We start from the raw sequence: 23549 nt of genomic DNA, 5'->3' as shown, positions 1-23549 counted from the left end.
AAAACTAATGAATAAAATGAGGTTGGCTTGTAGCTTCTAACATGATTGAAAAAAGTGCGAAAAGAAAAAGATCAGTTTAGGAATTCCCAGCCAAAGTGCTGGATAAATGACCTGAAAGCTTCTATGTATCTCCTAAAGGAGATGCTTCTTGCATGTAGCCACAGGACTGAGATTGCTGAAAACCACAGAATTTCATCTGTAAATAGCTGAATTACAATGATAGTTGAACTCCCAGTCTTGCAGGGTATCTACTGTTAAAATGAGGGCACTGATTTGGAAAGAATTGGATCCTGTAAGTTAGGATGGGGATGTGTGGGAAGACCCTTATGAAGCCAGGGATACTGAGTGCCTAAATTCCAATGCATCTTCTTTGCCAGGAGAGGAGGCCTCCCTGCAACCAATGGAAGCAGCTTACAACTGCCCGTGGTATTGGCCTCTCCAATCCTGTCTGAAGGGATCAACACTGCATTGCTTGAGGAAACTCAGGCCACTATACAGGACAATGTTAATTCTCCTCTGGACCCACCGTCTTTGCTTCTAAGACCTATAATAGGAATCAAGCCCTAACAGATCCCTAAAGGTAAGGTACAAAGTGTGACCCACAAAGACATGTACTACACTCCAAAAGAACTACTCAAATTTTCCAATTTATACAGCTAGAAATCTAGGGAACACATGTGGAAACAAATACTAATGTTGGAAAAAACATAAAGTTGAATCTGGTCAAATTTATTGATAGGGGCCTACTAAGCAGAGATTCTGATTTTAATGTTGCAGCTCAGGGAGTTGGAAAACATTCTAACAATTTGGTTGGTTGGTTTGCTAAAACATGATGAAAAGGTGGCCCACAGTGAGTAAATTGGAAATGCTGGACCTGCCTTAGTTTAATGTTGAGAGGAGGATTCAAAGGTTTAAGGAGAATGGAAGGTTAGAATAGTTCTGCTCACTCACACTGGGAAGGAATAGAAAATGTACCTTTCACTAACACTGTGAGAAATACATTTGTAAAGAGAGCCCTCGTGACAAGAAAATTTGGAAAAGAAGTGTGTGGAAAGACCTCTCTGAATGGAAAAAAAAGTGTGAAGGTATTTGTGTCTTGTGTGAATGCTCACTCATGTTTGATCACGTGTCTTACTCCATTTGGGGCTGCCCTAACAAAATACCATGGACTGGGTAGCTTCTAAACAACAAATTTATTCTCATGGCTCTCGAGGCTTGGAGTTCCAAGATCAAGGTACCAAGAGCTTTAGTGCTGGTGTGGGCCTCTTTTATAGACAGTGCTTTCTTGCTGTGCCCTCTCACGGTGAAAGGGGCAAAGCAGCTCTCTGGAACCTTATTGTAAGGACACTAATCCCATTCATGAGGGTTCTACCGCTTAACCACCTCCCCAAAGATCTCACCTCCTAATATCATCCCCTTGGGGACAAGGGCACACAAACATTCAGAAAATAGCACTATAGAAGAGAAGGATTTTAATAATCAAACAGACAGAATGACCTGTTTTTGATTACCAGTCAGCCTCTTTTCCCACCCACTCCAGTTACTGCCCAATGGGCTCATGAACAAAGTGGCCATGGTGGCAGGGATGGAGGTTACTTGGCTCAGCAATATGGACTTTCACTCACCAAGGCTGACCTGCCTACTGCCATTCCTGACTACCCAATCTGCTAACAGCAGAGACCAACACTCAGCACCTGATATAGCACCTTCTCTGGGGTGATGAGCCATCAACCTGGTATCAGGTTGATTACATTGGAGTGCTTCTATGATGGAAGAGGCAGTGTTTTGTCCTTACTGGAATAGACACTTTGGATACAGATTTGTCTTCCCTGCATGCTACGCTTCCACCAAAAGTACCATCCATGGACTTACAAAATGCCTTATCCACCATCATGATATTCCATACAGCATTACACCTGATCAAGGAACTCGTTTCACAGCAAGAGAAGTGCTACAATAGGCCCATGCTTGTGGAATTTACTGGTGTTACCATGTTCCCCATCATCCTGAAGCAGCTGGCGTGACAGAGTGGTGACATGGTCTTTTGAAGTGTCAGTTACAGTGCCAGTTAAGTGTCAATACCTTTCAGGGCTGGGGCAAGGTTTTCCCCAAAGCTGTATATGCTCTGAATCAGTGTCCAATAGATGATGCTGATTCTCTGTTAGGATTCACAGGTCCAGAAATGAAGGGGTGGAAATGGGAGTGGTACCACTCACCATTACCCTAAGTGACCCACTAACAAAATGTTTTCTTCCTGTTCCTGCAACCTTGTGCTTTGCTAGCCTAGAGGTGTTAGTCCCAGAGAGAGGAATGCTTCCACCAGGAGACACAACAATGATTCCACTGAACTGGAAGTTAAGACTGCCATCTAGTCACTTTGGAATCCTCATATCTCTGAATCAGTAGGACAAGAGGCAGGTGCAATGTTGGCTGGGATAACTGATCCAGATTACGAAGTGTATATTAGATTTCATAGTGCAATTTTGTTAGTGGGTAACTAAGGGTAATGGTGAGTGCTGCCACTTCCATTTCCACCCCTTGAGTCCTGGGTGGAAATCAAGGGGTGGAAATGGGAGTGTAAACTGGTATAATAGACTTTTAGACTATTAAGTGTAAATTGGACTATTACTACTCTGCAATGGAGGAAATAAAGAGTATGTTAAGAATACAGGAAGTGCCTTAGGGCATCTCTTAGTGTTACCATGCCTAGTGATTAGGTCAATGGAAAACCACAACAATCCAATTCAGGCAGGACTATTAATGACCCAGACTCTTCAGAACTGAAGATTTGGGTCACCACATCAGGTAAAAAGCCAGTACCAGCTGAGATGTTTGCTAAAGGCAAAGGGAGTACAGAATGGATGGTGGGAGAAAGTAGCTATAAATACCAGCTATGACCATATGACCAGTTACAGAAACAAGGTCTGTTAATGTTATGGGTGTTTCCTTCTTATTTTGTTATGAATACAATTGTATGTGTGTATCTCAAATATCTTTGTTTTCTTCCTTCTCTTATTCCCTTATCATGTAATATAAGGTGTATTGACTTTACATCATAGTATTTAAGTATTGTTAATTTTATATCATAGTATTTAAATCGTTTTTAACAAAATAGCAAGGAGAAAAGTAAACTCACTTAAGAATACCTATTCTTCTGTGGAAGGGGTTAGTGTGTTTTCAGTTGAATGCATGATACTTGTATCATGTTAAGTAAAACTGTAACCTTGTTATTGTCTTTAAGTGGAGAGTATGGTTTAAGGAGATGTGTATGGGTGCCAAGTTGACAAGGGCTGGACTTGTGATAGTTAATTTTGTGTGTCAACTTTACTGGGTCATGGGGTACCTAGATATTTGGTTAAATATTATTTCTAGGTGTCTCTGTGAAGGTGTTTCTGGGTGAGATTAGCATTCAAATCTAGACTGTGCAAAGCAGACTGTCTTCTCCAATGCAGGTGGGCCTCATCCAATCCTTTGAGGACCTGAACAGAACAAAAATGTAGAGGATAAGAGAATTTACTCTTCTTGCCTGACTGCATGAGCTGGGACATCAGTTTTCTGCCATGAGATTGGGGCTTACACCATCAGCACTACTGGTTCTCAAACCATTTAATTCAGACTATAATTACATTACCAGCTTCCCTGATTCTCCAGCTTGCAGATGGCAAACCATGGGACTTCTCAGGTTCCATAATCATTTGCTGATTCCTCATAATCTCTCTCTCTCTCTCTCTGTATATATGTATAGACACACACACACAACACACACACACACACACACACACACATAATTCTATTGGCTCTATTTATCTGGAGAACGCTGACTAATACACATGGCTAAATCCTTATCATTTAAGTCTTCAAATGGTATTTCCTCAGAGAAGCCTTTCCTATTATTGCCTATCCCGGGAGCTGCAAATACCTCAAGGTTCCAGCGAATAGTCAGTAGCAAAGGTACCATGGTAAGTACCATTACCCAAATTCAACAATTATCAACACTGTGTCATTTTTGTTTCACCTATCTCTTCAACTGGCTTTTTACTTGATCATTTTAAACAAATCCCAAACACTGTGTCACTTCAAACCATAAATATTTCCATATGCATGAAGATTTTTAAAAATCATAACCACTATATTATTGGTCTAACAAAATTAACAGCAAGTCCTTAATATCATCATATAATACCAAGAACATAGTAAAATTTCCCCAATTGCCATATATCTTAATAAATATTTGCTGAATAAATGATGAACAAATGAATATGTGTCTGAGAGTAAACTTTCTAAAGCCTTGAAATGTGAAATAAAATTATCCTTATTAGAAACATTAGGATGACATATCAGAAGAACTATGGTTTTCAAACTTTTTAACATATTCCCCATAACTCTGTAGGTTTTCAAAATTTAAAAGGTGGAGAATTAGTTCAGCAAGTACTGTTTTAGTCATGCAGATGAAACCTAAGAGTAAAATTCTGTACTGGATATTTACTAAAGAAAAAAGAAGATATGTCTTTGCACAGATCCTTATACAGTAAAATTCATAGCAGATTGACTCATAATAACTAAACACTAGAAACAACCCAAATATGTATCAACTAGTGAATGGGTAAACTTTGATACATTCATACAATGTAACGCTACTCAGCAATAAAAAAATACACAAAAAAGATGGATGAATCTTACAAACATTATGTTGAATAACAAGAAGCCAGATGCAAGAGTATATACTCTGTGATTCCAATTAAATAAAATTTGAGAGCAGACAAAACTAATTTATAGTGAAAAGCTATCAGAATAGTGGTTGTCTGTGGGGAGTAGGGTGGGGTGGGATTGACTGGAAATGAGGCATGACGGAAATTTCTGAGGTGATGGCAATTTTATTGGGGGTTTAGTTACACAGATGTGTACAGTTTTCAAAACACATGGAATTGTACACTTAAGATTATGCATGTGTTTGTATGTACATTTTACCAAAACAGAATAAAATATTTAGGTAGATATCTTACTGATGTCAGCTATTTACTTTGAAATGCATCAGAAAAATAAGATGGCTTGACGAAAGATAGAGATATGCATATGTGGACAGATATGTGATAAAGCAACACAGAAAAATGTTAGCAGTAGAATCCACTTTGGGGTACACAGGTGTTTACTATACAATTCTTCCAGCTTTGATATGTGTTTAAAATTTTAAAAAAATAAAATGTAGAGAAAAATCTCCATAGTGGTTTTCAGAAGATGGGAGGATAAAAAAGGGGCTAGTTTGAGAACATATATGACTTAGCCTTTCTGAGATACTTGCTGAGCTGCCTCTCTAGCTGCCTTTGAATGAACTGACCTCCACTTCCAGTTCTTGTGTAAACCGGTAGCTTTTTGGCCATATCAACAAGCATCTGCTTCTGGACCTCAGGTCTCTCTTCATTTTCATAGCGCTCCTTGTCTGTGTAGGACAAGTGGAACTGGAAGCAGGAGTGAAAGGTAAGACTTTATTATCTAAGGTTAATAGAAAAGATTAAAACCAACAACAATAACTACTTTAATGAAATTATTTGTTACCTACCCTTGAAGCTCAGGTACCACTTTGTCTTAAAATGTTCTCTGGATAATTATTTCAATAATCTGGCTTTTATCTCAATCATCAAAAGCATGAGATATGTGTATTGTTTTATAAAGAAAATAAAACAGAGAGATTAAGTAACTTGCCTAAAGTTGCACTCAATCAACTAACAAGTGGCAATGTTGGACTTCAAACTCAATTCATCTGATTTCAATACTTGTCCCTTTCCATTGATTCATAATATGATGTTGCATACAGATGTGTAACATATTTTTGCCAGGGCCCTGTTGATAATTAACCATGCTTATCAAGTTGCAAGAGTTTTCATAGATGACACTGATAACACCCTTGGAGAAGCTGGATGAGACTGCTTGTAACATTGTCTGCATATTCTAATCATGTAAATAGGTGGAAATTTAGATATTCTCACTATTGAATACTTTTTTAGTCTGGTATGGAGCTTGTTGCTGCAATAGTGCCATATTTTGCTAATCTTGCAAAATATATACCAATGATCTTCAAAAGTAATACGAACCTGAAAGCATTTATTCTATCTGTGCCAAAGGGTAGACTGAGTTGAAAAAAAGGATATGGGGTCAAAATTTCTGGGTTTAAGTCTCATGTCTATCACTTAATAGAAAATCACTTTGCAAAATCAGACATTCTCAATCTGTTTCTTCGTCTGTAAAATAGAAGAAATAATATCTACTTCATAATATTGGTGCAGAAGTGCCGGATAAGAATAGGTAAATAAAAATCTCCTTTAGAAGTCTAATTTTTGAATTGTTTAAAAATATTTGAGGTTGCTGCTGGAGATTTTGTCACCACTAGGCCTGCCTTACAAGAGCTCCTGAAGGAAGCACTAAACATGGAAAGGAACAACTGGTACCAGCCACTGCAAAAACATGCCAAATTATAAACTCCATCAACTAATAGGCAAAATAACCAAGTAACATCATAATGACAGGATCAAATTCACACATAACAATATTAACCTTAAATATAAATGGGCTAAATGCCCCAATTAAAAGACAAAGACTGGCAAACTGGATAAAAAGGCAAGACCCATCAGTGTGCTGTATTCAGGAGACCCATCTCACGTGCAGAGACACATATAGGCTCAAAATAAAGGGATGGAGGAAGATCTACCAAGCACATGGAAAGCAAAAAACAACAACAACAACAAAAAAAAAACCAAAAAAAACAAAAACAAAAACAAAAACAATAAAAGGAGGGGTTGCAATCCTAGTCTCTGATAAAACAGACTTTATCTGTTTTTTTTTTTTAACCAACAAAGATCAAAAGAGACAACGAAGCCCATTACATAATGGTAAAGGGATCAATTCAATAAAAAGAGCTAACTATCCTAAATATATATATACACCCAATACAGGAGCACCCAGATTCATAAAGCAAGTCCTGAGAGACCTAAAAAGAGACTAAGACTCCACACAATAATAATGGGAGACTTTAATACCCCACTGTCAACATTGGAAAGATCAACGAGACAGAAGGTTAACAAGGATATCCAGGACTTGAACTGAGCTCTGCACCTAGCAGACCTAATAGACATCTACAGAACTCTCCACCCCAAATCAACAGAATATACACTCTTCTCAGCACCACATCGCACTTATTCCAAAATTGACCACATGGTTGGAAGTAAAGCACTCCTCAAACGTAAAAGAACAGAAATCATAACAAACTGTCTCTCCGACCACAGTGCAATCATATTAGAACTCAGGATTAAGAAACTCACTCAAAACCGCACAACTGCATGGAAATTAAACAACCTACTCCTGAATGACTACTGGGTAAATAACGAAATGAAGGCAGAAATAAAGATGTTATTTGAAGCCAATGAGAACAAAGACACAACATACCAGAATCTCTGGGACACATTTAAAGCAGTGTGTATAGGGAAATTTAGAGCACTTAAATGCCCACAAGAGAAAGAAGGAAAGATCTAAAATCGACACCCTGACATCACAATTGAAAGAACTAGAGAAACAAGAGCAAACAAATTCAAAAGCTAGCAGAAGTCAAGAAATAACTAAGATAAGAGCAGAACTGAAGGAGACAGAGACACAAAAAACCCTTCCAAAAAATCAATGAATCCAGGAGACGGTTTTTTTGAAAAGATCAACAAAAGTGATAGACTGCTAGAATGCTAGCAAGACTAATAAAGAAGAAAAGAGACACAATAAAAAATGATAAAGGGGATATCACCACCGATCCCACAGAAATACAAACTACCATCAGAATATACTATAAACACCTCTACAAAAATAAACTAGAAAATCTAGAAGAAATGGATAAATTCCTGGACATATCCATCCTCCCAAGACCAAACCAGGAAGAAGCTGAATCTCTGAATAGACCAATAACAGGCTCTGAAATTGAGGCAATAATTAATAACCTACCAACCAAAAAAAGTCCAGGACCAGACAGATTCACAGCCAAATTCTACCAGAGGTATAAAGGGGAGCTGATACCATTCCTTCTGAAACTATTCCAATCAATAGAAAAAGAGGGAATCCTCCCTAACTCATTCTATGAGGCCAGCATCATTGTGATACCAAAGGCTGGCAGTGACACAATAAAAAAAGAGAATTTTAGACCAATATCCCTGATGAACATCGATGTAAAAATCCTCAATAAAATACTGGCAAACCGAATCCAGCAGCACATCAAAAAGCTTATCCACCAAGATCAAGTTGGCTACATTCCTGGGATGCAGGGCTGGTTCAACAAATGCAAATGAATAAACATAATCCATCATATAAACAGAACCAAAGACAAAAACCACATGATTATCTCAATAGATGCAGAAAAGGCCTTTGACAAAATTCAACAGTCCTTCATGCTAAAAACACTCAATAAACTAGGTATTGATGGAACATATCTCAAAATAATAAGAGCTATTTATGACAAACCCACAGCCAGTATCATACTCAATGGGCAAAAACTAGAAGCAATCCCTTTGAAAACTGGCACAAGACAGGGATGCCCTCTCTCACCAATGCTATTCAACATCGTATTGGAAGTTCGGGCTAAGGCAATCAGGCAAGAGAAAGAAATAAAGGGTATTCAATTAGGAAAAGAGGAAGTCAAATTGTCCCTGTTTGCAGATGATATGATTGTATATTTAGAAAACCCCATCGTCTCAGACCAAAATCTCCTCAAGCTGATAAGCAACTTCAGCAAAGTCTCAGGATACAAAATCAATGTGCAAATCACAAGCATCCTTATACACCAATAACAGACAAACAGAGAGCCAAATCATGAGTGAACTCCCATTCACAATTGCTACAAAGAGAATAAAATACCTAGGAATCTTAATCCAGTCTACCATTGATGGACATTTGGGTTGGTTCCAAGTCTTTGCTATTGTGAATGGTGCTGCAATAAACATACATGTGCATATGTCTTTACAGTAGCATGATTTATAATCTTTTAGGTATATGCCCAGTAATGGGATGGCTGGGTCAAATGGTATTTCTAGTTCTAGATCCTTGAGGAATTGCCACACTGTCTTCCACAATGGTTGAACTAGTTTACAGTCCCACCAACAGTGTAAAAGTATTCCTATTTCTCCACATCCTCTCCAGTACCTGTTGTTTCCTGACTTTTTATGATTGCCATTCTAACTGGTGTGAGATGGTATCTCTTTGTGGTTTTGATTTGGGATGAGTTAATGGGTGCAGCACACCAACAAGGTACATGTATATATAAATATAACAAATCTACACGTTGTGCAGATGTACCATAGAACTTAAAGTATAATAATACAAAAATAAAAATCAAAAAATACCTAGGAATATAACTTACATGGGACGTGAAGGACCTCTTCAAGGAGAACTGCAAATCACTGCTCAACAAAATAAAATAGGACACAAACCAATGGAAGAACATTCCATGTTCAGGGATAGGAAGAATCAATATCATGAAAACGGCCATACTGCCCAAGTAATTTATAGATTCAATGCCACCCCCAACAAGCTACCAATGACTTTCTCAGAATTGGAAAAAGCTACCTTAAAGTTCATATGGAACCAAGAAAGAGCCCACATTGCCAAGACAATCCTAAACCAGAAGAACAAAGCTGGAGGCATCATGCTACCTGACTTCAAACTATACTATAAGGCTACAGTAACCAAAACAGCATGGTACTGGTACCAAAACAGAGATATAGACCAATGGAACAGAACAGGGGCCTCCGAAATAACACCACACATCTATAACCATCTGATCTTTGACAAACCTGACAAAAACAAGAAATGGGAAAAGTATTTCCTATTTAATAAATGGTGCTGGGAAAACTGGCTAGCCATATGTAGAAAGTTGAAACTGGATCCCTTCCTTACACTTTATACAAAAATTAATTCAAGATGGATTAGAGACTTAAATGTTATACTGAAAACTATAAAAACCCTAGAAGAAAACCTAGATAATACCATTCAGGTATAAGTAATCTAGAGATGATTTAAAGTATGTAGGAGGCTGTGAATGGGTTATATGCAAATACTATGGCATTTTATATAAGGAATCTGAGCATCTGCAATTTTTGTATCTATGGGAGGTCCTGAAACCAATCCCCTGTGGATACTGAGGAACAACTATATTTATAGGCCAAAAGACATGTAGAAGAATGTTCACTGGAGCTTTATTCATAACACACAAAAATGGAAACAAGCATACTTCAATGGCTGAATGGTTAAATCAAGTGTGATAAAAGGGAATAACTAACAGCAATCAAAGGAATCTACTAAAAACTGCATCAACATGGATAAATTTGAAAAACACTGTGTTGAGTGAAAGGTATACATAGAATAGTACCAACTATGATTCCATTTTTATGGACTTCGAAAACAGACAAAACCAATCTACGGTGATAGAAGTTAGAGTAGTAGTTACCTCCGAGAGGAGGCTGATTTGAAAAGAGGCATGAAGATTTATGAGGTACTAGAAATGTTTAAAATTTTAACCTGGATAGTGATTACATAGGTATAATATATGGGGACACATTCATCAAATTATTCTCTTTAAAACTTAATTCTGGTAGTAGAGTCTGTATGTTATACTTCTATAAAATAGCAGAACAAATAATAAAATATTTGAGATAACTTAAATATATCTAACTTAAAAAATTGGAAACATATAAAATCAAACACTCTGTTTTCAGAACCACACCTAGTGGTGCATTTTTATGGTACTGTCATTCTCAGGTAGAGTGAGAATTAAGTACCCTGCGTGGGGTATGTGGAAATATGTAGGGGCATTTTTGGCAATTACAATGAATGTGGTGCATTATAGGCAATTAATCCTTAGCCTAGGGTGCTAAAGATTCTCCAATGAACTGAACAAATTCACACAACTATTTTTCCCATTCAAAGGTCAGTAGGTAGTATGGGAGGGGCCTAGATGGCTGATTAGAAGCAGCAGTCCATGGCACTCGCGGAGAGGAATGAAAGTAGTGAGTGAGTTCAGCACCTTCAACTAAAATATACAGGTTTGGGCATTGGGACTGATTAGGCAAACAACTAGACTCATAGAGAATGAAGAAAAGCAGGATGGGGAAACAGCCCTCCCAGGAGTGGTACAGAGCCAAAAAACAAACAAACAAACAAACAAAAAGCCCCACCCCGAGACAAGGGAATTGGTGAATGATTGTGCCACCCTGCTCAGGAAATCATGCTTCTCCCACAGATCACTGCAACCCGCCGATAAGGAGATCCTCTGGTGATCCCATGCCACCAGGGCCTTGGGTCCGATACTCAAAGCTGTGTGGAGTCATGGCAGAGCAGCTGCTCAGCCACACACAGAGACCCGGGAGTTTTACATACTCCAGCCCCAGTATCCCCAGCAAGGTGGGAGATCCATTTGTACATATACCTAAGAAGAGGGCTAAATCCAGGCAGCCAAGCAGTGTCGTTCTGCAGGCCCCACTTCCATGGCACTATACAATCTAAGACACACTGGCTTGTAATTCTAGCCAGCCAACTGCAACAGGCTGAAGTCTGCCTGAGATGGGATAAAGTTCCTATGGGGAGGGGTGGCTGCCATCTCTGTGGTTCAGTCGGCTCAGCCATTCCAGCCTGCCAGCTTTGGAGAGTGCAAATGGTCCGGAGGAGTAAGGACCCCCCACAATGAAGCATACCTACTTTGCCAGGTTGTGGCCAGGCTGCTTCTTACGCAGGATCCCAATCCATTCCTCCTCACTGAGTGAAGCCTCTCTGTGGGGACTTCAGCCACTCCAGCCAAGGTTATACAGAGAGAGCTCTGATTTCTCCCTGGGACAGAGCTCTTGGGAGGTGGAGGAGCCACCATCTCTGCAGTTCAGTGAACTCAGCCATTTCAGCCTGCTGGTTTTAGAGAGTGAAAATTGTCCTGATGAGGAAGGGTCAGTTTGGAAAATTTTGGACTTATCTATTCATGCTAAATATATACAACACAATGCAGGACAGCTGCTTTGGCAGATTGTGGCCAGACTGCTTCTTTTTTTGTGTTGTTTTGTTTTGTTTTTCTTTCTTTTTTTTTTTTTTTTTTTTGAGATGAAGTTTCACTCTTGTTGCCCAGGCTGGAGTGCAATGGCACAATCTCGGCTCACTGCAACCTCTGCCTCCCAGGTTCAAGTGATTTTCCTGCCTCAGCCTTCCAAGTAGCTGGGATTACAGGCATGGGCCACGATGCCTGGCTAATTTTGTATTTTTAGTAGAGACGGAGTTTCTCCATGTTGGTCAGGCTGGTCTCGAACTCCCGACCTAAGGTGATCCACCCGCCTCGACCTCACAAAGTGATGGGATTACAGGCATGAGCCACCGTGCCTGGCCACACTGCTTCTTTAAGTGGGACTCCGACCCATTTCTCCTCACTGGGCAGGACCTCCCTGTGGGGTCTTCAGCCACTCCACCTAGGGTTATAGGGACAGGGTTCTGAACTTTCCCTGGGATAGAGCTCCCATGGGGAGGGGTGGCTGTCATCTCTGTGGTGCAGTTGATTCAGCCATTCCAGTCTGCTGGCTTTGCAGACTTCAAATTTTCTGGACAAGAGTGGATTCCCTCCAGTAGAGCAACCCTGCTCTGCCAAAAAGCAGCCAGACTGCTTCTTTAAGTGGGTTCCTGATTTCATTCTTCCTGATTGGGTGAAACTTCCCAACAGGGGTCTCGAGATACCTCCTATAGGTGCATTTGGGCCAGAAACAGGTCAGTACCCGCCTGGGATGGAGCTTCCAGAGAAAGGAGAAGGCTGCCATCTTTGCTGTTTCACAGTCTTCACTGGTGATACATCCAGGTATGAAAAAAATAAAAATAAAAATGAGGCAAGTAGGGTCTGGAGCAGACCTGCAGCAAACCACAGCAGCCCTATAGGAGAGTGGCCTGACTGTTAAAAGAAAAACAAACAGAAAACAACAACATCAACAGAAAAGACCCCACAAAAAACTCATTCAAAGGTCATCAACCTCAAAGATCAAAGGTAGATAAGCTCACAAATATGAGAAATAATCAACACAAAAATGCTGAAAACAAAACGCCAGAGTGTCTCTACCCCTCTCAAATGAAGGCAACACCTCTAGAGCAAGGGCACAGAACTGGGTTGCGGTTAAGATGGCTGAATTGACAGAAGTAGGCTTCAGAAGGTGGGTAATAACAAACTTCACTGAACTAGAAGCAGCATGTTGTAACCCAATGCAAAGAGGCTAAGAATCATGAGAAAACAATACAGGAGCTGATAGCCAGAATAGCCAGTTTAGGGAGGAATATAACGGACCTGATGGAGCTAGAAAACACAATATGACAACTTTACAATGCAATCATAAGTATGAAGAGCAGAATAAATAAAGCAGAGGAAGGAATCTCAGAGCTTGAAGACTATCTTTCTGAAACAAGACAGACAAGAATAGAGAATAAAGAGTAAAATGAATGAATAAAATCTGAGAAATATGGAATCATGTAAAGAGAGCAAACCTACAACTGATTGGGGTACCTGAAAGAGATGGCGTGAATGGAACCAAGTTGGAAAATATATTTCAGGATATCATCCAGGAAAACTTCCCCAGTCTAGCAAGACAGGCCAACATTCAAATTCAGGAAATGCAGAGAACCCCAGTAAGATACTCCATGAGAAGATCAATTCCAAGGCACATAATCATCAGACTCTCCAAGGTTGAAATAAAGAAAATATTCAGGCAGCCAGAGCAACCTCTGCCTCCTGGGTTCAAGCGACTCTCCTGCCTCAGACTCCCAAGTAACTGGGATGACAGGCATGCACCACCATGCCCAGCTAATTTTGTACTTTTAGTAGAGATGGGGTTTCTCCATGTTGGTCAGGCTAGTCTTGAACTCCCTACCTCAGGTGATCTGCCTGCCTTGGCCTCCCAAAGTGCTGGGATTACAGGATGAGCCACATGCTCAACCCTGGCATAATGTTTTCAAGGTTCATCCGTGTTGTACCAAGTATCAGTACTACATTCCTTTTCATGGCTGAATAAAATTCCAGCCAGTGTATGGACACACAACACCTTCATTATCCATTTATTCACTGATGAAAATTTGGACTGTTTCTACCTTTTGGCTATAGTGAATAGTGCTGCTACGAACAGTCATGTATAAGTACTTATTTGAACACTTGTTTTCAATTATTTCGGGTATATATCTAGGAGTGGGATTTCTAGGTCACATGGTAATTATATATTTAACTTCATGAAAATTTGCACAGCTGTTTTCACATCAGTCATACCATTTTACATTCCTAGAAGCAATGTATGAAGATTCTGATTTCTTCACATCTTCACCAAGAGTTATTATTTTTCATTCATTCATTTATTTAATTTGGCTATCCTAGTGGGTATCTATCACGGTCTTGTTTGCATTTCTCTAATAACTAATGATGTCAAGCATCTTTTCGTGTGCTTTTTGGCTATTTGTATATATTCTTTGGAGACATGTCTATTCAAATCCTTTCACCAGTTTTAAATTGGGTTGTTTGTTTTCTTGTTGTTTATTTGTAGAAATTCTTGATATATTCTAAACACTTGACACATCAGATACATGACTTGCAAATATTTTCTCCCATTCTTTGGATGATCATCTCACTTTCTTGATAGTGTTGTTTGATGTACAAAAGGATTTTTTTTAACTTTGATGAAGTCAAATTTATCCATTTTTTCTTTTATTGCTTGTGCTTTTGGTATCAAATAATTCATTGCCAAATCCAAGATAATAAAGAGTTTCCCCTAAGTTTTATTCAAAGAGTTTTGTAAGTTTAGGTCTTACATTTAATTATTTGGTCCTTTTAAAAATAATGTGATACATATGCGTAACAAAAAATTTAACCATTTTAAAGTATATAGTTCAGTAGCATTAAGTACATTCACATTATTGTTCAACCATCACTACCATCCATCTCCAGAACTTTATTCATCTTCCCAAACTGAAATTCTATACTCATTAAACAACTCCACATTTCCCTCTCCTCCCAGTCCTAGCAAAGACCATTCTACTTTTTCTCTGTGAATTCAACTACTTTAGGTACCTCATACAAGTAGAATCATACATATTTGCCTTTTGTTACTGGTTTATTTCACTTAGCATGATGTCCTGAAGTTTCATCCATGTAACAGTATGTGTCAGAATTCCCTTCTCTTTCAAAAGCTGAATAATATTCCATTGTATGTATATACATGACTTTACTTACCAATTCATTTGGGTTGCTTCCACCTTTTGGCTATTGTGAATAGTGCTATAAACATAGGTATACAGCCATCTATTTGAGACCTTGCTGTCAACTCTTTTGGGTATAAACCCAAAAGTGGAATTGCTAGACCCTGTGGTGGTGCTATTTTTAACTATTTGAGGAACCATTATACTGTTTTCCATAGTAGTTACACCATTTTACCATTCCCACCAACAGCCCTCAAATGTTCCAATTTCTTTACATCTTCACCAACACTTGCTGTTTTCCAGTGTTTTTTTTTTTATAGTAAGCCTTTTAATAAAGGTTTTAATAAAGGTTTTAATAAAGGGTGTGAGGTGGTATCTCATTGTTTTGATTTGCATTAATCTAATGATTAATGATATTCAGCATCTTTTCATGTGCTTCCCTGTGATGGTTAATACTGAGTGTCAATGTGATTGGATTGAAGGATGCAAAGGATCCTGGGTGTGTCTGCAAAGGTGCTGCCAAAGGAGATTAACATTTCACTCAGTGGGATGGGGAAGGCAGACCCACCCTTAATCTGAGTGGGCACCATCTAATCAGCTACCAGCGAATATAAAGCAGGCAGAAAAACGTGAAAAGACTAGACTGCCTAGCCTCCAAGGCTACATCTTTCTACCATGCTGGACCCTTCCTGCCCTCGAACATCGGACTCCAAGTTCTTCAGTTTTGGGACTCGGACTGGCTTTCCTTGCTCCTCAGCTTGCAGATGGCCTATTGTGGGCCCTTGTGATTGTGTGAGTTAATACTTAACAAACTCCTGAAGTTTCACGGCTTGTGAGAGGCGAGGAGTTTAGTGACACTATACATAATACCTTTGACCATATGTGGAGAACCAAGGAACACATAATCTTTCTCCCATCCTTCCCCAAAGAAACATGTGGCCTTTTACCAGGGTAGCTGCATTGGGGAAAGGGAAATGATCAGACATTTTGGGGACTACTGGACACTGGCTCTGAGCTGATGATTCCAGGCAAGCAAAAATGTCATTATGGTCCTCCAGTTAAAGTAGGGGCTTATAGAGGTCAGGTAATTAATGGAGTTTTAGCTCAGGTCCGATTTACAGTGTCCAGTGTCCAGTGGGTCCCTGGACTCATCTTGTGGTCATTTCCCCAGTGCCAGAATGCATAATTGACATAGACATACTTAGCAGCTGGCAGAACCCCCACAATGGCTCCCTGATTGGTAGGGTGAGGGTTATTATGGTGGGGAAGGCCAAATGGAAGCCATTAGAGTTGCCTCTACCTAGAAAAATAGTAAATCAAAAACAATATTGCATCCCTGGAGGGACTGTGATTAGTGTCACCATCAAGGACTTGAAAGATGCAGTGGTAGTGATTCCCACTACATCCTCGTTCAACTCTCCAATTTGGCCTGCACAGAAGACAGATGGATTTTGGAGAATTACAGTGGATTATCGTAAGCTTCACCGAGTGGTGACTCCAATTGCAGCTGCTGTAACAGATGTGGTTTCATTGCTTGAGCAAATTAACACATCTCCTGGTACCTGGTATGTAGCCATTGACTTGGTAAATGCCTTTTTCTCCATTCCTGTCCATAAGGCCCACCAGACGCAATTTGCCTTCAGCTGGCAAGGTCAGTAACATACCTTTATTGTCCTACCTTAGGAGTATATCAACTCTGTCTTTGTGTCATTATCTTATTCAGAGAGACCTTGATCATTTTTTGCTTCTGCAAGATATCACACTGGTCCATTACATTGATGATATTATGCTGATTGGATCCAGTGCGCAAGAAGTAGCAAATACACTGGACTCATTGCTGAGACATTTGCATGCCAGAGGATGGGAAATAAATCCGACTAAAATTCAGGGACCTTCTACCTCAGTAAAATTTCTACAGGTCCAGTGGTGTGAGGCCGTCAAAATATTCCTTCTGAGGTGAAGGATAAGTTGCTGCATTTCGCCCCTCCTACAACCAAGAAATCAGCACAATGCCTAGTGGGCCTATTTGGATTTTGGATGCAACACATTCCTCATTTGAGCGTGTTTCTTTGGCCCATTTATTCAGTGACCCAAAAGGCTGCCAGTTTTGAGTTGGGTCCAGAACAGGAAAAGGCTCTGCAACAGGTCCAGGCTGCTGTGCAAGCTGCTCTGCCACTTGGGTTATATGACCCAGCAGATCCAATGGTGCTTGAAGTGTCAGTGGCAGACAGGGATGCTGTTTGGAACCTTTAGCGGGCTCCCACAGGTGAATCACAGCAGAGGCCTCTAGGATTTTGGAGCAAGGCTCTGCCATCTTCTGCAAATAACTACTCTCCTTTTGAGAGACAGCTCTTGGCCTGTTACTGGGCCTTGGTGGAAACTGAACGATTGACTATGGGTGATAAAGTCACCATGTGACCCGAACTGTCTATCATGAACTGGGCACTCTGTGACCCATCTAGCCATAAAGTGGGTTGTGCACATCAGTATTCTATCATCAAATGAAGTGGTATATATGTGATCATGCTCGAGCAGGTCCTGAAGGCACAAGTTACATGAGAAGGTAGCTCAAATGCCCATGGTCTCCACTCCTGTCATCTTACCTTCTCTCCCCCAGCCTGCACTGATGGCCTCATGGGGGGGGTTCACTATGATCAGTTGACAGAGGAAGAGATTACTAGGGCCTGGTTCACAGATGGTTCTATATGAAATGCAGGCACCTCCCAAAAGTGGACAGCTGCAGCACTACAGCCCCTTCCTAGGACATCCCAGAAGGACAGCAGTGTAAAGAAATCTTCCCAAGGGGCAGAACTTTGAGCAGCACAGCTGGTTGTGTACTTTGCATGGAGGAAGAAATGGCCACATGTGCAATTATATACTGATTCATGGGCTCTAGCCAATGGTTTGGCTGGATGGTCAGGGATTTGGAAGAAGCATGATTGGAAAATTGGTGACAAAGAAATTTGAGGAAGAGGTATGTGGATGGATTTCTCTGAGTGGTCATAAACTGTGAAGCTATTTGTATCCCATGTGAGTGGTCACCAACGGGTGACTTCAGCAGAGGAGGATTTTAATAATCAAGTGGATAGGGTGACCTGTTCTGTGGACATCACTCAGACTCTTTCCCCAGCCACCCCTGTCATCGCCCAATGGGCCCATGAAAAAAGTGGCTGTGGTGGCAACGATGGAGGTTATGCATGGGCTCAGTGACATGGACCTCCACTCACCAAGGTCGACTTGGCTATGGCCACTGCTGAGTGCCCAATTTTGCCAGCAGCAGAGACCAATACTCAGCATTCAAACTGGCACCATTCCACGGGGTGATCAGTCAGCTACCTGGTGGCAGGTTGATTATATTGGACTTCATTTGTCAGGAACAGGCAGAGGTTTTTCCTCACTGGAATAGATATTTACTCTGAATATAGGTTTGCCTATCCTGCACACAATGCTTCTGTCAATACTATAATCCATGGACTCATGGAATTCCTTATCCACCATCATGGTAATCCACACAGCACTGTCTCTGACCAACACACTCACTTTACGGCTAAAGAGGCAGTGGGCTCATGCTCATGGAATTCCCATGTTCCCTATCATTCTGAAGTAGTCGGATTGATAGAACGGTGGAATGGCCTTTTGAAATCACAATTACAACGTCGACTAGGTGACAATACTTTGCAGAGCTGGGGCACAGTTCTCCAGAAGGCCATGTATGCTTTGAATCAACGTCCAATATATGGTACTCTATCTTGCATAGGCAGGATTCATGTGTCCAGAAATCAAGTGGTGGAAGTGGAAGTGGCACCACTCACTATCACCCCTAGTGATCCACTAGCAAAATTTTTGCTTCCTGTTCCCACAACATTACGTTCTGCTTGCCAAGAGGTCTTTGCTCCAGATGGAGGAACACTGCCACCAGGAGACACAACAATGACTCCATTAAACTGGAAGTTAAGATTGCCTGGACACTTTGGGCTCCTCTTACTTTTAAATCAACAAGCTAAGAATGGAGCTATAGTGTTCCCTGGGGTGACTGACCCAGACTATCAAGATGAAATCAGTTTACTACTCCACAACAGAGGTAAGAAAGAGTGTGCATGTAATACAGGAGTAGAAGAAGATGGTCACCAATTCCAGCTACAACCACATGACCAGTTGCAGAAACAAGAACTATAATTGTCATATTTCCTCCTTCTTTTCTTAATAACATATTTGTGCATGTATACACTTGTACTAAGAAAATATCTTCCTTCTATTTCCTTTTTCCTTTACCATGTGACATAAGATTTATTGACTTCATATCAGCATTTAAGTACTGTTAGCTTTATGTAATAGCATTTGGTTTGGGTATTGGTGCATTTCGGGTTGCATGAAGGATAGTTGTATCATGTCAGGCATAATTGTGACCTTATTATTGTCTTTATTTGAAGATTATGTATGATCTCAGGAGATGTGTATGGTTTCAACTTGACAAGGGGTGGACTTGTAATGGTTAATACTGAGTGTCAACTTGATTGGATTGAAGGATGTAAAGTATTGATCCTGGGTGTGTCTGTAAGGGTGCTGCCATAGGAGATTAACATTTGAGTCAGCAGGCTTGGGAAGGCAGACCCACCCTTAATCTGGGTGGGCACCATCAAATCAGCTGCCAGTAAACACAAAGCAGGCAGAAAAATGTGAAGACTAGACTGGCCTACCCTCCAAGCCTACATCTTTCTCCTGTGCTGGAATTTCATACCCTCGAATATCGGACTCCAAGTTCTTCAGTTTTGGGACTCAGACTGGCTTTCCTTGCTCCTCAGCTTGCTGATGGCTTATTGTGGGATCTTGTGATTGTGTGAATTAATACTTAATAAACTCCCCTTTATATATGTACTTCTATTATACTTTTATATACTCCCATATATGTGTGTGTATATATAATCCCCTTTATATATGTATATTATATATGTATTATATATATAATATTATATATTATTAGTTCTGTCCATCTAGAGAACCCTGACTAAAATATTCCTGATCATTGAGATATCTTCTTTGGAGAACTGTCAAGTTCTTTACCCATTTTAAAACTGATCTGCACATATAACCCTTGAAACTAAAATAAACATTGAATTTATTTTAAAAAATGAGTTTTTTGTTTAGTTGTAGTTTTTAAATATTCTGTATATTAACTCTTAATCTAAAATATGACATATTTTCTGCTATTCTGTAGGCTGCCTTTTCACTCTTTTAAATGTATCCTTTGACATATGAAAATGTTTAATTATGATGTAGTCCAATTTATGTATGTTTACTTTTTTACAGTGTTGGTGTCATATCCAAGAAATTGCCAAACCAATGTTATAAAAATATTCCTCTGTGGTTTTTTTTCTAAGTTTTATAATCCTAGCTCTTAAGTTTAGATCTTGGATCTATTTTGAGTTAATTTTTGTATATGGTGTGAGGTAAGGGTTCTATATAATTCTTTTGGATATGGACATCCAGTTATCCCAACACCACTTGTTGAAGACTGTGCATTCTCCATTAGAATGCTTTCAGCATGGTTGTTGAAGATTTCTGACCAAATATGCGAGTGTTTGTTGTTGGGCTCTTTATCCTATTTCACTGGTCTACATATCTGGCCTTATGCCTGTACCACATAGTTTTTATTACTGTAGTTTTTGTAGTAAATTCTGAAATAAGTAAGTGTGAAGCTACAACTTTGTTCTTCTTCAAGACTGTTTTGAGTATGTGGGATCTCTTGATATTCCATATAAATTTTAGAAAATGATTATTTTATTTCTGCAAAAAAATAATTGGGATTTTGATATAAATTGCATTAAATCTATAGAATGATTTGGGTAGTGTTTACATTTTAACAATATTAACTCTTCCAATTCATGAATACAGGATGCCTTTCCCTTTATTCACGTCTAATTTCCTTCAGTGACATTTTTTAGTTTTCACTTTAGAAGTCTTTCACCTTTTTGATTATGTTTATTCCTAAGTATTTTATTATTTTTGGTGCTGTTATAAATAAAATTGATTTTTTAGTTTCCTTTCAGATTGTTCATTGTTAGCATATCAAAACATAATTGGTTTTGTGTGATGTGGTGATTTTGTATCCTGCAACTTTGCTGAATTCATTTATTATTTATAATAGTTTTTTACATGTAGAATATTTACAGTTTTCTATATGTAAGATCACACCTACAAACAGAGATAATTTTACTTCTTCCTGTTCAATTTCAATGCCTTTTATTTGATTTTCTTGCCTACTTGCACTGGCCAGAGGAAGCATTTCTTATTTTTTTTAAAGAAATTTGGGAAGGATTGATGTTAACTATTCCTCAAATATTTGATAGAATTCATCTGTGAAGCCTTCTGGTCCTTGGGTTTTCTTTGGTGGCAGGTTTTTGATTATTAATTCTATATCTTTACTTGTTAAAAATCTATTCAGATTTTTTATTTCTTCTTGAGTCAGTTTTGGCAGTTTGTGTCTTTCTAAAAGTTTTTCCATTTCATCTAGGTTATCAAATTTTGGGGCACATAATTCTTCATATTATTTTCTTATAATTCAATTTATTTAAAGTTGGTAGTAACACCTCCACTTTCACTTTTGATATTAGTAACTTATGTCTTCTTTTTTTCCTCCCTCCTTCCCTTCCTTTGTTCCTTCTTTCCTTTCTTCCCTCCCTCCCTTCCTGTCTAATATAAGTAATTTGTGCCTGTACTCTTTTTATCTTCCTTTCTCCTCCCTTCCCTCTCTTCTCCTCTCCTCCTCTTCCTCCCCTTCCTTCCCTTCTCTCCTCTTTTCCCTTCTCTTCCCTCCTTTCCTTTTCAGTCTAGCTAAATAAAGGTTTGACAATTTTGTTAACCTTTTTAGAGTCTCACTTCTGGTTTTGTTGGGTCTCTATATTATTTTCTATTCCATATTTTGTTTACTTCTGTTCTAATCTTTATTATTTCCTTCTGATTACTTTGGTTTTAGATTGCTATTTATTTATTTTTTTTAAGTTGCAAAGTCAGACCATTTTGAAAGTTTTATCCTTTTTAAATGTAGGTGTTTACAGCCATAAATTTTTCTCTGAGTACTGCTTTATTGCATCCCCTAATTTCTGGTAAGTTTTTTTCTTGTTTTCATTCATCTCAAAATATTTTCTAATTTCCCTTATGCTTTCTTATTTGATTCATTTGTTAAGCATGTGTTTAATTTCCACATATTTATGAAACTGTAGCTTTCTTTGTGTTATTGATTTCTGGTTTCATTCCATCACAGTCAGAGAAAGATATTTTGTATGATTTCAGTCTTTTATATTTATTGAGTCTTGTATTATGGCCTAAAATAGTCTATACTGGAAAATGTTCCATGTACACTTAGGAAGAAAGTACATTTTGCTCTTTTTGGGTGGAGTGATCTATACAGGTGTGTTATACATAGCTCGTGTGGTGGTGTTCAAATTCTCCATTTCCTTATTGACCTTCTGTTTAGTTATTCTGTCCATTAATGCAAGTGGAGTACTGAAGTCTCCAACTATTACTATGTAACTGTTATTGTGTATTTTTTTTCTTTACTTCTGTTGGTTTTTTCGTCTTATAATTTGGGGCTCTCTTATTACATGCATATATTTTATAACTGTCACATATTCTTGATAAATTGACTCTTTTGTAAATATATAATGTCCTTCTTTGTCTCTTGTAACCTTTTTTTTACTAAAAAAGTCTTTGTTGTATGATATTAATATAACCACCCTTGCTCTGTTTTGATTACTATTTACTAGGAATATCTTTTTCTAGCTTTACATTTTCAACCTATTTATGTCTCTGGTTCTAAAGTTAGATTTTGTAAACAGTATAAAGGTAAATCACAATTTTTTATCCATTCTGTCAATCTCAACCTTTTAATTGAATAGTTTAATCCATTTATGTTTCAAGCAGTTACTTATTATGAATAACTTCTATCATTTTCCTCTTTATTTTCTTCATATCTCATATCTCTTACATTCCTCAATTCCTACATTATTGCTTTTCTCTGTAGTTAACTTTATTTTTCTTGTGCATCATTTTGGTTTCATTAAGGAGACAGTATTTTTCCTAATGTTTGGAGGCTGGAAAGTTTCCCCTATTGTTCTTTTTCTACTTTGGAACCTACCTTAATTTAGAATAGTTACACATTACAAATACCTAACATAATCACAAATTATTTCATGAACACTTACAAATATTGCATGAAACACTTGTATTTAAGGTAACACAGTCTGAAAATGATTGATTTAACTATTGTGCTTTTTTCTCATTTGTATTTCAGAGTCTCACTGGAATGAAATAACAGCACTAAATAAATAAAACAA

The 23549-nt window shown here is 38.7% G+C and overlaps 1 protein-coding gene across 1 annotated transcript in view; it reads right to left on the bottom strand.

Annotated features, from left to right (window-relative positions):
- Positions 1-23549, bottom strand: part of ZDHHC15 (zinc finger DHHC-type palmitoyltransferase 15) — a 151911-nt gene that overhangs the window by 76836 nt on the left and 51526 nt on the right. The window contains exons 4-5 of the mRNA XM_031660822.1: positions 5317-5456; positions 1113-1130 (exon numbers count right to left, since the gene is read on the bottom strand). Coding sequence (XP_031516682.1) covers positions 1113-1130; positions 5317-5456 — 158 coding nt within the window. The remainder of the gene's footprint in view (positions 1-1112; positions 1131-5316; positions 5457-23549) is intronic.

Source organism: Papio anubis, chromosome X (genome assembly GCF_008728515.1).
Source record: "Papio anubis isolate 15944 chromosome X, Panubis1.0, whole genome shotgun sequence".
In the NCBI taxonomy this organism is placed as follows: domain Eukaryota; kingdom Metazoa; phylum Chordata; class Mammalia; order Primates; family Cercopithecidae; genus Papio; species Papio anubis.
The sequence above is the reverse complement of the archived record's forward strand: the minus strand, read 5'-3'. Positions and strand labels throughout refer to the sequence as shown.